Source organism: Agelaius phoeniceus, chromosome 9 (assembly GCF_051311805.1).
Source record: "Agelaius phoeniceus isolate bAgePho1 chromosome 9, bAgePho1.hap1, whole genome shotgun sequence".
NCBI lineage: Eukaryota > Metazoa > Chordata > Aves > Passeriformes > Icteridae > Agelaius > Agelaius phoeniceus.
The window spans coordinates 11835829-11852468 of record NC_135273.1 but is presented as its reverse complement, the minus strand read 5'-3'; the positions used below and the strand labels follow the sequence as shown (position 1 = coordinate 11852468).

Sequence of the window (16640 nt, the reverse complement as noted above, 5' to 3'; positions counted from 1 at the left end):
TATTATTCTATATTACAAATAATACAATTACTTACCACACAGTAGTTGTTCCCTGGAGTAAGAAAATCAGCTGCCAGAAAAGAACTGCTGGGTGCGTCCAAGAGTTTGACAGCTTCTCCACTATGGGCAGGTCTGTAACTATAGACTGTCCCCTGACAAATACACAGAAATAATCCATCACTGGCATATGAAACTCTTCATTAGAAGCTTTTGAAGACTTAAAAAAACCCTCCCATCTTTCTGAGCTTCACTCTTTGAACTTTTATATTTGACTCTAATCTGAGGTAAAATGTGCCCAGTAGGATTCATCTGAGTTTAGTGGATTATATTAATTTACACTGGTTAATGTTAGGTCCTTTTAGAGCACTCCAGCTAACCATATTTGCAAGAAGTTCTGTTTCTCAAACTTGCTTTCATAAAGTAATTTAAACACACCCAATTGCATGTTACTCAAGAAATCAATAAATATTCTACACCAACAGAAAACTTCATGTCTGTAGAGAGAACAACTCGACTGCAGAGTCACAGTAGGTCTGATACACCCAAGTCACACTTTTCTCTCTCTGCAAGCACACATCAAGCCTGGAATTCATGCCCAGTAGATCCATGGCTTGGACACATGAGAGACCCTGTACTCAACTGAACACACACAAGGGTTTCTGCTGGGAAATCCCAACATTAGGTACTTTACATTGCACCATCTGTAGGAGACAGTTGTTCTGTGCTTCATGAAAAGTATTTCCAATTTTCAGTAAAAACACAGAATGGACTATATTCACTTCTGATAAAATTTGTTGACTTGTGTGATTACATTAAACATTTTGTACTAAGAGTATCAGCATATTCATATAGAATCCCAGGAATATCCCATTATGTAGTGCTGTTATCTCAAATGTTGTACCTGGTCAGTGACAAGCAGCAGACTGGTGTAATCAGGAGAAAACATGAGGCTGGATATGGGCTGTGAGATATCAGCACAGATTTTTATCTCATACTGCAGATCTTTGATGTGATAAAAGATTAAAATGCCCTCCTGTGCAGAAAAGTACAAATCCACATGAGGTCTATGTCAGTTACACTGTCTGGCAAACTAAACTGCAAGATCTTCAAAAAAATCACTGAAGTAGCCGAGTTTAACTGCATCCCATCACCAATGGTGTCATTTGTCTTTAGTAGGTTTAAATAAAAAGCACTCTAAAATGAGATAATAAATCTATTGAACATAAAGGTGTTCTTTAATACAATTCTTAGTGACAGTCCATGTTTGATAACAACAGATTCTCTCATTAGATAATGCTTTTGATTTCATATTGTTGTTTTTGAGACAGTGTAAGAATTTGTCTCCCACTTGAGCAGGAATGTACAATGGCATTTTCAGATTGGCTTAGATATTGAGTAAGATTTTGCACAAAATAATTTGGCAATTCTATTGGCCATTTTCTCTCCTTTCCTATTTTGTCCATCTTTCTTTTCTGTTTCTCTACAATATTCTTAAATAAAACCAGGTTTGTCCTCTTTTATTTCTTTATTTGAGTACAAAAATGTAATCCTTTCACACTCTGCTCCTTTGTGTCAAGTCTTAACAAAGTAATTTAGTCAACACCAGAGAGGAACTTTATGGTGCTGCAGCCCCTCACTTTTTCCTAACTCCTGTCTTTGCAGTGAAGTCTGCAAACCTACTCAACCTGAATGCAGATTTTCACACACTCAGAGTAAATCAAAAGTACAAAGGATGCCTTACATGTCCAGCTGCATACAGTCCCTCGTTACAAAATGCCATTGCAAGTAAAACTGGTTTTTGCAGATTGCTTGGTTTGTGACCTGAAAGCACAAAACCAACATAAAACATCAAATTTCATTTATTTCAACAATGTGTTGCAACTCCAAATCCGGGATAATTTACTATTTATTTGTGAGTAAAAGGATCACAGAGTCATTTAGATTGGAAGGGATCCTAGAAGTCCTCTAGTCCAACCTCCTGCTCAGCACAGAGCCGATTTCAAACTCAGAACCAAGTTCAAAGTTGAATTATGTTGCCCAGACTCATATCAGGTAAGGTTTGAATATACCCAAAAATGGCAATTCCATATCTTCTCTGGGCAATTTGTCCTAATGTCTGACTACCTACACTATGAAAGTATTTATTTCCTAAAATGTGCCCAGAATTCCTGTTGATGCAAACTGTGTTCTTTGGCTGTATCTTCTCTGTAACCTTTCATTGGATAGCTGAAGCAATAGTCAAATCCCTCATTTCCTTTTCTCCAGGCTGAACAAACAGTTTTCTCACACCACATTTGTATATAATGTAACAAGACTGTAACAGCCCTTGTGGAAATGTGCTGAACTTCATCCATTCTATCTTTTTTGTACTGTGGTGCCCAAAACAAAGTGTTTGAAACAAACCCCCTAAATCCTAACTCAGATAGATGATGAGTGATTAAAGTTCTACAGAAATGCTAAAACTAAGCAGTAGGGAATGTCTTCTAGCACCACTTATTCCAATTTAAGTTAGAATGAACACAATTTTTTCCCCTGTTGCTGTTTCTCCTGAGGCTTTTAATTTGGCTGTCTCTTAGCAGAAAAGCTGTTAATCTTTTGTCATGTAAACACACAGAAGATTGCCAACAATGTGTCTTGCAGAGGCCAGTGTGAGATGAGTTTTTCTAACCAGTGGCTTCCAGCTGCACTCTTATATTACTACTCCCAGACATCAGCAGTGCTGCCTAAAAATCGATTAGCTTCATTTGAACATGGAAATACCTTTCTTTTTCTGCACTTCACTACGAGCATAGGACACCACATCTGCTATTTTCTGCATGAACTCTGCACAAAAGAAAACAATTTATAATGTCAACCTTGTTTGTAGATCAAAATTGTAAAACAAGTCAGTTGTATTCTACTCTATTCAACAAAAGGCCAGGTTCAGTATGCTTAATGAAGAATGTGCATTCTTCCTGAATATCTACCATTTCTGCCATCTATGCAATTGAGCAAGCACAGTTCTGTTATTCAGTTTACAGCTGTAACAAGGAGATAACATGGACTTGGTGTGGAGAGTGGCTCACATGCAGATTTATCTTCCTTCTAGTACCAAGTTATGGTATTCTTATTTCTAATAATCATTTATTTTTTATACACTTAAAAGGAAAATTCAGCCACTCTGAAAACAATGCCTAAGTGAAATGTTGTGGCTGCTTATGATTCTGTTTGCAACACCACATCAGGAATTCAGCATGTGCTTAAAGCTGGCCATGTACTTAAGCATTCTGCTAAATAGATACAAATTGCAGTCTGTTTTAAATTAAGCAGAAACTTCAGAATAATATAAATACAAAGCATTTTGTTACACAGTTTTAGGACAGGACACAAAGATGAACACACAGGCCAAGAAAAGGCCCAAATAGCCAACATTCTTGTTGCCTTCTACTCAACTAACAAAAACAGTTCTGGTCACACCTCAGGTTTTTATTTCTTGATGATTTCCAACTCTTGATTTGCTACATTTACAAGTCTGATAGTTTTAAAAAGAGAAATAATGCTGGTTTGTTAGATTGTTTTAAAAGTAGCCTTCCATTTTGGTGTTAACTATCAAAAATGTAGTCAGGGTACTTGCTGCAGCTTAAAAAATCATGTGCTATACGTAAACAGAAGAAAATAAGATTACCAGGAGATTATCTATTACAACTAATTCAGTGTTTGTTAGGGAAACAGCTCTATGTTAGGGAAAAGTATATTCCAGCATTCCTCCTAGCCCTGAGCAAAGTATGAACTTCATGTGCACCATAGGACTGACACCTTCCATCCCATCAAAGGATGATGGGGTACAGATTGCCTAAGAAACAATTTTTGCTGGCTGTGTCTCAGCATCCTCCATTTAGGAGCCCTCTTAATGGGCACAGAAGGGTAGTGGCACTTAGCAGAGGAGACACCTCAGGATTCCTGGAAACACTGTTAATTTAATAAATTTTGATATATTTACAGTTTTTTGGGTTTTTTTGGGGTTTTTGGGTTTTTTTAATGAAGAAAAATGAAAGTCAGTTATTGGCTGTTAAAAACACCCCCACAGAATCTCAAAAGACATTCTCATATGTTTACTCTACTAATAAAAAAAGGGTTCTACAAAACAGCTTTATAATTTCTGTAAGGTACCCAATAGAAGAACAGAAGAAAGCACAAAAAGCTTTCACCTATGTACTTTCTTCCCTGCTTGAATGAAACACACTCAGCTATTTCTTACCAGGTGGAGATTTTTGTTGAAGAACAGAAACACTGTATTGCTCAGCATCAATTGCCAAAACATATCCTTCTTTACAGCCCATGTATATTTCTGAGGCTGCAGTCCAGCAGTGGGCAGTAGGATGCACTGAAGTTTTAATACAATTTCTAGGCTTCAGCATGAAAATAAACAAGTTCAATCAACAATGGACAAATATCTGGACAAGCTGTTACATACATTTCAAGATACGGAAAAAAATCATTACCTCATAGAGTCTGACATCATGTTTAAATCAGCATTATTTTATTCAGTCATCCCTTCACTGAAGCCAGTAACTTGACAGAGAACATTCTCCACAAAAGTCTATGTCTGGAGACTGTGGTGGTGAACTCACTTCTCCCTCTAGACACTTGTTTAAATGATGAATTATATTTTCAATTAAAAACGATATATTTTTAAATTTGCATTTATCTGGATTTATTCTCCAGCAATTGCATCTGTTACAATTTTATCTCTAGCTTAGAAATCCCCCCAGTATCTTCCTTATCCTCACAAAGATACTGACCTACCATAACAAGGGCATTTCCCAAAGTTTTAATGATAGAATTAGGATAAAATTCAATACTGAGCCCCTAGAGGGTTCTTTAAATGTCAGAAGGGCACTAGAAGCCCCAATTTAAATGGTTACTTATTTTGACCTCACCACAACAAATGCCTTTCAAACTGCTTTTTGGAATATTCTTCCACTTTATAGCCAAAATGTGAACATGTGGTTCTTGCATACCTGGCAGTACTAAAACACATTTTGTCTGAATAGCTTATCTTATTGTAGAATCCAAATTGCTCTGTAAAATCTTTGTCAATCTTTGTGGCATCTGCAAATAAGTGCTAGAAATATCCCTGACCTGGACTTCCCATGTGCCTTGAATTTCATTTTGCTAAAATAACTCTCATAAATCTGTCCTTCATAAAACAGGAAGAACAGAACTTCTCCAGCAAATATTATTAAAGACAGAGTGGCCTGCTCAGATACAACAGTAACAGAGGTCATAAAAATACCATGACAGAAAGAACCAGATTAAAGAGAATTCAGGGAGGGTAAGAGGGGGACAAAAGACAAGAAAACTTTGGGAGAACATTTAAGAGAGAGGATTTAAAGCACCATGCATGTGTGCAGAAGTGGTGAGGATCACTAAACAATATGATGGATAAAAAAAAAGAAGGTTCTATGTATGATTCTGTAAAAAATCTGCTGTCTCACTAAAGGTTCTATAAAAAGAGAAAATATGGATGGACTTGTGATGAAAGCATAGGACAGATATCCATAAGTACCTATATTTCATTAGCAAAATATACCAAGCCCTTGTTATATGATTCTGGGTAAGTAACTTACATTCTATTTATTTATGCCTACAAAGCATTTTTAGTTTCTCAGGGGAAAAATGTTACAGGAATAAAGTATATTAATATTTACTTTATAAATCAGATATGGCTGACAGTAACAAATTTATAGCAAATAGAGCTTTACATCACCCAGAAAAACATCTAATATAGGCATTTTCACTGATTTTATAAGGCTTGAACATCACAAATCTTTGGGAAGGTTGTAACTGAGCTTCTGCAAAACAGAAGCTTTCTGGGTAAACACAATTTCTGCAGTGTTCCTTTGTATCTTCTGCCATGACTGCCTTTACACATAAAAATATGCTAAGCCTAGGATGAGATTATGTAAATCCCCAACCAGGTTGCTTCTTGGACTGTACAATAGTACAGTGGTGCATAATAATAGTAATAGTAATAGCAATAGTAATAATAATAATAATGCTGTCTTTCTTTGACTTCTCCCTTTTTGAGTAGCACCTCATCAGGGGAAAAAAATCCATGATGGATCCTTGCCACAAAAAGTTTTATAAAAAGACAATGGAATAAAATTGGTGCTATAGATGAAATGGATTCAAGTGGGCTTGACTGTCCCACTCTGCTCTGCACTGGGGCTGCCTCACCTTAAGTATTGTGAGCAGTTTTGGTCACTGCAATATAACAAGGATAATAAACTATTAGAGAGTATCCAAAGGAGGGCTAGGAAGATATTTAAGGCTCTAGAGGGGGAGCTGTATAAAGAGCAGCTGAAGTCACTTGGTCTTTTCAGCCTGGAGAAGGAGACAGAGGGGAGACCTCACTGCAGGTACAACTTCTTGTGAGGGCAAGAGCAGGGACAGACACTGATCTCTGCTCTGTGGTGACAGTGACAGGACCAGAGGGAATGGCCTGTACCAGGGCAGGTTTAGGTTGGACATTAGAGAAAGATTCTTCACCAGAGGCTGGCTGGGCATTGGAAGAGGCTCCCCAGGAGGAGGTCACAGCACCAAGGCTGACAGAGTTCAAGAAGTGTTTGGACAACACTCTCAGGGTGACTCCTGGGGATGGTCCTGAGCAGGGCCAGGAGTTGGACTCGATGATCCTTGTAGGGCCCTTCCAACCCAGCACATTCTGTGATTCTGTGGTAAAGCACATTTAGAAAACTGATCTAGAAAAATCTCATGCAAGGAAGAAAAGGATGGAAAGCTGTGGGATATTTCAATCCTTTCCCTCTGCTGCCCCGCTGTGGTTACACTTGGGTGAATCGCCAGCCTCAGTACGTGGCTCTGGAGCATGGAACACTGACACACCTCCAAGAGGCAAACAAGAACACTGGGCTTGCTTTTCAGTGCTGGGCTGTTGGAAAGAGGTGCTTAACTTGACAGCACAATCACAAGCATGTGATTTCCCTCCAGTGTCAGGGCTTAGAAGATCTAAGAGGGCTCAGTTTTTCTGCTCGGTTAGAGATGGAGTTTATGTGCACAGGCATGCGTGGAGGAGAGAATTAGTGCTGGAAGGCACAATAAATTCAACTCCTAAAAAATTACTCAGCTACCATCTCCTGGAGCAAGATGAAAACATGCCAGAAACAGATTCATTACCTCCCAGTGTTAAACTGTGAGTGTAGAACCTCACAGTTTAGTACACAGGAAACAACATACCACCACCATCACAATAAAAGGGACAAGAGCCTGTATTTCTGAAAAAAACCCCATTTCATTTCTAAACAACTTCTTCATTACCTACCAATACTGGCAACCAAAATACACCCATCTAAGAAAACTGGACAGTAAATAACTATCAAAATATTAACCATATAATTTGAAAGAAAATGAAATTTTCCATGAAGACTATTAGAACAGGTTACTCTTACTCCAGAAATATTTCTATGGATAAGGAGAACGTAATCACATTGAAGGTGCTAAAAAGAAATCTAGGTTTTTCTGAAGGCAGCTGGGAATGCAAAAACCCTATAGAGATCTCTAGTACCTATATCTAGCATGGTTGAAAGCATAGACTTTTCCATGTGGAAAATCCCCCAACGTGGTTCTGCAAGTTCAGGCATAAGAACCTACCTACCACTACTGCACAGCATGGCATCTATTCAAGGGAAAATTCTATTAAGCCCCAAAGACCTAACACAGGAACTGTTTTTTCTCCAATACTTCTTATAATTCACTTTACAGAATAAAGAACAAAGTGGGTTTTGCAGAGTTCATCATCTGCACATGACCTAAGAGGCAGTAAGGCAGAAGAAAATGGCAAGGCCCCAGATGAGCATATATTATCTTCCCTTTCTATGTTCTAAGTGATCTCAAATATGAACAGTTCACATGTATTTAGAATCAATAAACAATTTTTTATAGTTCTTGATTGTCCTGAAAGCCATAGGAAACTAGTTACACAGTTAAAAACCTCTACCATTGTGAAAGCATGAAGCAACAAAAAGATGATGAAGCCAGGAAAACATAATTTCCTGTTTACTTTTTGACTCTACTTTGTACACTAATATAGAACATCCATTTGTCCATTGAGCAGTATACAATGCCAGTGTCATCATATGCCAGTTTTGGTGTCTCATATACATCACAAGCCACCAAATAGAAATTGATCCACCTTAATCTTCTCAGATTAAGGTCTTAATCTAAGAAGAGAATCCCAGATTTGCAAACTAAATGTTTTCACACTTCTAGCTGGAAGTCATGTGAAAGTAAAATTCAAACAAAATGAGAAGAGTTTTGAAGCCTCTAAAAAGAGGCACCTCAAGGGAGGATAAAAAGTAAATAATCAAATACAAGTGAGACAAATGGCAAGGTCCAACACTTACAGTGGTATGGGAATGTATTTCAGAAACAGGGGTTTCTGTCTGGAAAAAAGCCTTCAATGTTTTCATAGCTTGAAATATTTTCAATGTCAAAAAGAAAGCAATCCCAAAGGGAAGTAAGGTTACCATCAGTTTAGCATGGGAGTAAGTTTTCAAGTTTTCAGCAGGTCATTTTAGCTTGGGCACAGTTAAATGCTGACACACTTCATACTGCTTCTGGGACAGAGATTCAAACCTCCACTGCACAGATTTATGCTAGGAGCTATGTCAAACATCTCAACACTGCACTATGCAGAAGCATTGTGCCTTCTCAGTCTCCTGGAAAAATGGATTTCAAAAATATTGTTGAGGTAACAGATCCATTTACTGGGTTCTACCTATTTAATAAGCATTAGAATTATGAATTTATTAACACCTATTCGTATAGAAAATATAATGACTTGCAGTAGTAAAAAGGAAAAAATTCAGTAACTACCACAAATGTTTCTGCTTCATCTCCTTCCAGTCCAGCAATGGCTGAAATTGGCAAATCAGGGCCATAGTATGGATCATCCTTACGAGAAGGTGGGAAAAACAAATCCTCATAAGGACTCATGGCCCCCTGTTCATCAGGGAGTTCCACAGGGCTGTGAAAAGGCAAAAGACACAGTCTAAGGAGAAGAAATATCAATAGCAACCACTGATACAAAACTGAGAAGCTGTTTCAAAATGGGCTTTATTTCAGCAAACTGAATGGAGGGAAAGTGGGTATGCCTACATATTTACATATGCATTCTGTAATGCTAAAAGGCAAAAACCCTTTGGTATTTTTTTCAGATCACAAATTAAGGCCTTGTTTATACTTTCATTAGTGTAACTGTGGCAATATGTTGATTACATTAATAGTTAATGAGATTAAACACAGCTGGGAAGCACAGGTTTCCTACGTCAACAACTCCGACTTGACTGGTACATGCTACTTTTCTACAAACCTCAAAACACATTTTGGCATAAATAAATTCTAGTTTTGCTGTGCTCAGTGAATTGCATTGACAGAGGCATGCTCTCTGGACCTGTAAATTAGCTACAGAAGTTGGAAATCACATCGAAAACTGATACAGCTTTTGGTACAATTTGTGATTACAACAAGATATTGTTTAACTATGCTTCTACAAATTGATCTAAATTTGATGCTTTCATAGCTACAAAAGCAATGCTCAACATAGCCATGTACAGAAAAGCAGTCCAGGCACTATCTTTATTCAGTCACACAGCTTTTGATTAACACTGCCAAAGCAGCTGATTAGTATTAGCTTCATGGTGTGCATAATCTGGTCATGTGAGTACTAAGAAATGAAATCATGAATTTAATTCACTTGCTTGACTAGACAGATTTATAGTGGTTGTGATTTAGAAATTACTGACTGCAATACCTAGGTGAACTAAGTGGGACTAAATCCTTTGCAGATAGATGTTGCTAGTCTTTAATTATTAAAATACACTTATAGATGTTGCTCTTAGCCTGAGGGGTGCTGCACTCACTGTCGTGTGAGGAGATGCTCGTCCTTGCTCCTTTCAACACACCAGATGGTAACAGAGGTCTCAGCAACAAAACACAGCTGCTGCCAATTCATGGGGTTAAAACTCAGAGAGGTTCCTGTTAGCCCTGGCTGAGACTCACTGCACAGGAGGATATTTTCTTGCCAGTTCCTTCATTACAGAGAATAAAAGAAAATTAAATCCATTAAAGAGGTAAAAAACATTGAAGCCAAAGGTCTGGATGTGATTAGGACTGATGTTCAAGATCCAGTTTGGAAAACAAATACTTTGTCACTGACAAAAAATTTCTGCTGTCAAAACAGTAAGGTCCCCTTGAGAATGAAAAGGATGTGGTTAATTAGCCACACATAAAATTATTACTGCTAGAAAATTATTGAATAACTGACATTTTAGAAACATTATCAGTCACTCTCTTTTGTGAAAAGACCAATGGTCAAGAGAAATGGATTTTTTTGTCATTAGCTCCATCAGCAACAACTAAAATGGACCCAAACAATTACTCTTCAGCACCCCAGCCTTGCTTTTCCAATCTGTAACATAATGACTGTAGTGCTTGCAGCTGGAAGGTGTGATAATGAGGAAAGAAACCACATTCAGCCTCTGATTATCTATGGATTAATTACCTAGATAATACAGTAATTGTGTTGAGAGTGCAGACATACAAGCTATGGCTGCATTAACTAACTTGGCCAGAAACCAGGGCAGAGTTTGTGTGGGACTGTTATGTGTAGCTAACAGAGACCTGGGAATCTGTTTTCTGCTGACTTTTTTTTTTTTGTCCAGTATAACCTATTTTATGACCTCCTCATCTATTTTTAATATTTTTCAATATTCAGATTAATATCTGATGGAATTTGCATTTTTAGGTGCTATCCAAGAACTGATTAACAACATTTGAAGAAAATGGTTAAAACCATTTTTTACTTTATTGGACAATCTCTCTGACTGTTAATCTAAATAACATTTATAGCTTTAGTATTTGTCATTATTGCTGAGAGGAGAAATGTAAAATGCATACACTGCTGTAAATAGATTCAGTATAATCCCTTAGCCTGGCTGTAAAAAATTCACTCACAGAAACGATCACGAAGCAAACAATGGTTAACATTTATAGCATATGCAAAAAATGGGAATTATTCACACATATGCAGTTGCCCTCATTAAAATTAGAGGAAGCTATAAACTGCAATTCTGACTTTTACAGATATCAGCTTATCTTGCTTTCTAAAGATCTGTCAGCATGCTCTTGTCTCATACCTACCAGATAACGCCAACAGGGTTTTATAGTAGATAATTTACTAAGATCTGAAACTGTGGTGAAACATGTATCTGAAAAGGAATCTGACATTTTCTCCTTTGAACAGCAAAGAATAAATATTAGAGATAAAATAGCTTTTAGTTATCCACAAGCTCTTTATATTTTGAGACTGACATCTTTCAAAACATCTCTTACACCTCTGATTCCAAACTAGCTGCTTAAAGTACTGGGGCTGTGCAATTGTCATATAGTCATGACATCTAATGCTCTACACTGTGATTTCTGACCTTTATACACACATATATCTTCAATGAATGCACAAGATAATCCAATCACAAAAATGAAGGTCCTGATTTCACAGGAAGTGAAAGTAAATTCACACAACTCTGTTCAAATTATTGCACATTCTAAGCTTAATATTCTAATGTAATTGTATTTTGTTACTAAATTCTTTGTGACTTAGGACGGTTTTTATGACAATTACCTGCTGATTGTTGTAACACCCTGATTCAAACTGGTTAAAATTTTTTGACCTGGGAAATTACTACTACTTTAAAGCATTTAAACACTTCTAGGTGTTCCTGGTTTTAAGAATAATCTAGAGAAGTCTTTCAGGATGGTGCATTTTTGTTTAAGAGCACACAATGAACACACTGGACCACATGTGTTACTTCTGCTGTAGGTGACAAGTGTGTCAGCTGTGAGGCCAGTGAGCCTCTGTTGGTTTCCAGTGTGATCTGCAGAGACATCCTTCTTGAACTACTGTGTATGATCACAGCAAACATTGTTCTTCTTCAGAAGGGATAAAGAAGGGGCATCTGTAATAGTATCTACTCTCATTACTGACATTCTGGAATTCCAGAAGTTTCTGCATCTTCACTTATAATTGTACAAGAAAAGATCATCAGTAAACTGAGACTATACTGACTATTCCCTACATGTCCTCACTTGCCTCTCTCACTCCACCCTCCACATTTATTTTGAAGTGCTCAGACTCCACAGTCAATGGGAGCTTGCTGGCAATGAAGGCAAGAGCAGGACTGTATTTTATAGTACAATTAAAATATTAAATATTCTACCTTTCTGTATCTGCACTGCATTATATAATACTTCACATCAATGAACAGAAAATTATGATCTAACCCAGTGATCCAAGTTTGTGTAATCACTGAGCAAAATTATAAGCCAGAACTAAGATCAAGCAAAAGTAATTAAGAGGACCACTGAACAGTCCAGGGGGACAAACCAGTGCCAATCGGCTTTAGAACCCTTTTCCTCTTTTCAGCAGGCAACTTTCTTCCACAACCAGCATGGTGCTCACCCTCCAACAGTGAACAGATAATTAACTGATGCTGAAGGCTCTGGAAACACTCCAAAAAACAAAATTTGGAAGAAGGTGAAAGATAACTTTGCTACAGCTAACAGCCATTTTGACTAGTGTCTACTAATACTAGAAAATAAACAGCATTTTTGGTACAGAAAGTTTGCAGACAATGATCAGTCAGGAAAAAAAAAAATATTAAGGCAACCAGTATGTGTTCCATATTTGTTAGCTTAATCTATGCTAAAACAGTAGTCACACAAAAATATGAATTAAATACAAATGGTATAAGAGAATTTTGGTTTTTTACTCTTACCATACTGAAAGAACAAACTCTGGGATTGAAGAGTAACTGGCCAGATATGGGCCTTTAAAACTTAATGCAAGTAAGGTATAGTCCAGCTGAGCATCACCTGAAATGTAAAAATAAAGAACATGGTCTTTGATTGTCCCAGACTTTACTTTATAATACCACAGATACTCTTCTCACTTCCTTTATATCCATTTTACTCTTTAAATATTCTTCAGGCCCTTGATTTCTTTGCTTCACTGCAGATTATTCTTTTGATTTGATCATAAAAATGCTCCCTATGTATTACTGCTTGGAATTTTTTCAATTTCCTTTCCAATAATACCTTGAAATTGTAAAGTATTTTTTCCCCATGTCCCATGAAATCCTTTGCAGTCATAATTTTATTCAAATACATGAAAAAGCAAGTATCATGATCCTTCTTTAAATGGCAAGGGAACTGAAGCATGAATAGGGTAAGCAACTAAACCAAGGAGAGAAATTACATGAAGCAGGCAAAACCATACATTAGATTCTGAACTCCAAAGTTTAACTGCAAGAATCCTCATCCCTCACATCCTGGATTTCTCATCTGGCTTTCAGCAGTCTGCTTGGGAGTCTACTGCAGTATGATTTTATTGCTTATTCTGACTACATTTTCCTAAAACTAATTCCATTTAACTCCTTTTCTTTTCCTTTTAAATTAACGTCATTATGTATGGCCATATTCCTCCCTATCTTAAACCTAAATAAAAGTAGTGCAGTGGAAAATTCCTTGCACTGCTTTCCATGAATCTTTTCATGAGAAAGGAAGGACATGTGACAGGGATAAACAGTCCCTGGTTTTAAAGTCTCATAAAAAGGCCCCACAACTTCAGAAACTGATGATTAAATATTGTTTTAATGAAACGATGATGATGATGATGAGGGTAACCACATCACTACCTTTTAATTCTGTCAGTTTTCTCAGTTCTGGAAAAGTGTAGATGTGTATGAGGGGATTCAGCTGCCGGTCAGAAAAAGCCACCACTTGGCTGCTGGCACTTGCTGCAAAGGCTCCCACCTGGCCATTCTGGCACTGCACTGCTCTTGTCTTCTTTGTTTCGATGTCCAGGAAGAGGATGTAATTACCACAAGGGTAGCAGACAGTTTGATTGTTGATAAAGGCCAAGCTCTTGTTTGAGAACCCCTGAACCCAACTGCAAACAGAGTAACTGAATGTTAAAACAGGAATCAGACACACATTTCTCAAAATACTGTGCAAAAGAGAATGCCTGAGTTACACTGAACTGATGACTGGGATTCGTTAGACTCATCCTCATACCAGTGTTGCAAAACCACAACAACTAAGATCTGGTATTATGAGTCAGTGGTTCACTGTTTCCAAAAACATACAGTCACAAAATGCACAAAGGACTGGCATAAGAACATGGAGAGATGCTTTTATTTCTTTCAGTTTTCACTAAAAAGAAAGTCAGCCAAGTTCACAGGCTCTGGTTTCACATATCCCTGCAGAGGGTATAACTTTATTTGAAAGAATTGCATGGGTAGGATCTGTACTTGGGACCCAATTGTGTTTGCTTAACCTTTTTGCACTTTCATAGTTCATCTCATACACATAAAATAAAAGATAAAAAGGTACAGCTTCTGTTTATATGAAGCAAACCAGGAGGACTGTTCTGCTTTAAAGACTCCAGTACTTTAACATGGTAAAACTCTGGAATGTAAACAGGATGTGTTACACAAGGACTGAAATAAATTACTGAGGAGGACTCTGTTTATGAGCTTACAACATGTCAACAAATTCATAACTGCTAGCAGATGTTTTTACTTTTCAAAAAGTGTGTGGACAAACATCAGGGTGCTCTTGCCAAAGGGATTTGCATTTATCACCAAATGAGGATGTCATTTCAGCCTGCTGGTACCATGGCAGGAAAGCTCCAGCAGTGTAAGATTTACCCTCTCTGTACAACATTGCTGTTAGCATTCTCCCTTTGAATTATTATTCAGAAACATCCCATCTCTGCTCTTTTTCCAAATTAGAGAATTTGACTGGGAAAGACCTTTGTTCTCTGCAATGACCAGAAATATTTTTATGCTTCTTTCACAAACATAAGTCAGTCATAAAATCAGCTCAGTTGCTGATCCGTTGTACTCTTCAGAGAAGATGGTACTAAGGCCTCAGCACTCTCATACTTAGGAATGTTTTAAAATTGCTGGTCTTGAGATAAATTTATTTCCAGCAATAACTTCCCATTATCTCTTCTGAGGAATTTCTGTGTTGGCTTCTTTTGCTACATTGGAGTCAAGTGGAGCCAGAGAGGAGTGGGAGCCCTGACAATGTGCTTGTGGAGATGAGCTGAAAGCCATGGCAACAGAGGAGACATTTCAGCTGACAATGTTTTTCTGGGCCTTCCTTCATACAAGAACAGGTTGTATGGAGTGCCATGGCACATGAGACCTGTCTGAACACCCTTACAGAACTAGCTCTGTGCTTTTCTGCTACATTAGCTCTCAATCAGGGGAAATGAAGTATCCCTAACTTCTGTTTCCAGAGGGAAAATGGAATCTAGAAAACTTGTACGCAGGGATAAATTAATGGGGGTGACAGTGCAATTTATCGTTATTATACATCCAGTAAAGGCCTAGGGGGACAAGGGTTCAGGCTGTTAAATATTAAAGAGATAGATACATAGACAGATACATAGACAGATACATAGACAGACAGAAAGGGAAGGAAAGAAAGAGAGGAAAGCGAGGAAAGCGAGGAAAGAGAGGAACTACTGTGCGAGCGACCAGGCACTGGAACAGATTTTTTTCAGACAGGCTGTGGAGTCTCCTCACTGGAGCTCTCCCAGAACCGTGTGGATGTAATCGCACGCACCATGCTCTGGGATGACCGTGCCTGAGCAGGGAGTTTGGGTCAGATTACCCCTGCGGTCCCCTGGACCGCCCCATTCCGTGATCCTGCCATCCGTGCCCGTGCTTCTCTCTCTCCCCACGCGCTGTCCGGACAGACCCCGACAGCGCAGCCTCCCCTCCCTGTGTGACCGCCCAATTCACGGAGCCGCCGCGGGCTGAGCACAGCTGAGGACCCAGCGCCCCCCAGGCGGGTCAGGAGCGTGTGGGCGCGGTGCCGCCGCCCCCACCTCACTTCCAGGGCGGCTCCCTCCGTGCCGGGTCCCGCCGAGCCCGGCGCCGCCGCCATCCCCGCCGCCGCCGCGGGACCCCCGCGCCCTGGCAACAGCAACGGCGCCCGCCATTGGCCGGGCTGGGAGCACGCAGCTGATTGGCCCGCGCCCCTGCGCCAGCCAATCAATGAGCACGGGCAGGTATTTAAGAACCCAGGTGGGGACATGGCCTCTCAGCTGAGGCGTGAGAGGTGTGAGTGGTGCTGCACGAGCTCTTATTGTTGATAAGCTGGGGTAGTTCTGCCCCTGAGCTACTGATATAATCTGTGCCCTTTCACCTGGGTAATCATTGCTGCTGAATCAAGTGTAGGAGTGCATCAGCCTTGGGAGAGAGTCTGTGGGTTCCATGTCTTGATCACCCTGCATGTCCCTGCATCTCATCCGGTGCCATCTGCCTGTCTCTTTGCAGGACAGCTGTACCTATTTTCCCATTGTGTCTTTCTGCAGTCACCATCCCTAAAGGTATTCAGGAGGGGTCTGGATCTGGTGCTGGGTGATGTGATTCAGGGGTGATTTGATGATCTTGAATGTCTCTTCCAACCTTGATGATTCTGTAATTCCACAAGGTACAAAAGTTCTTCTTGGATTCTGTGCAATAAAGCTCCTGAAGCTTCAGAGTGAGCTGAGAAGAAGTTTTCCCAAG

The 16640-nt window shown here is 39.0% G+C and overlaps 1 protein-coding gene across 4 annotated transcripts in view; it reads right to left on the bottom strand.

The window, feature by feature from the left end:
- Nucleotides 1–16127, bottom strand: part of CFAP43 (cilia and flagella associated protein 43) — a 43705-nt gene extending 27578 nt beyond the window's left edge. The window contains exons 1-10 of one of the 4 annotated variants that reach the window (XM_077182907.1): nucleotides 15956–16127; nucleotides 13752–14005; nucleotides 12834–12930; nucleotides 9921–10088; nucleotides 8875–9025; nucleotides 4238–4388; nucleotides 2761–2823; nucleotides 1742–1821; nucleotides 902–1033; nucleotides 36–152 (exon numbers count right to left, since the gene is read on the bottom strand). In XM_077182907.1, coding sequence (XP_077039022.1) covers nucleotides 36–152; nucleotides 902–1033; nucleotides 1742–1821; nucleotides 2761–2823; nucleotides 4238–4388; nucleotides 8875–9025; nucleotides 9921–10088; nucleotides 12834–12930; nucleotides 13752–14005; nucleotides 15956–16014 — 1272 coding nt within the window. In that variant the 5' untranslated portion in view covers nucleotides 16015–16127. Of the gene's footprint in view, nucleotides 1–35; nucleotides 153–901; nucleotides 1034–1741; nucleotides 1822–2760; nucleotides 2824–4237; nucleotides 4389–8874; nucleotides 9026–9920; nucleotides 10089–12833; nucleotides 12931–13751; nucleotides 14006–15955 lie in introns of those variants that run through there. The other 3 variants (XM_054637518.2, XM_077182905.1, XM_077182908.1) reach the window with 3 other exon arrangements.
- Between the last annotated feature and the right edge of the window lie 513 nt (nucleotides 16128–16640).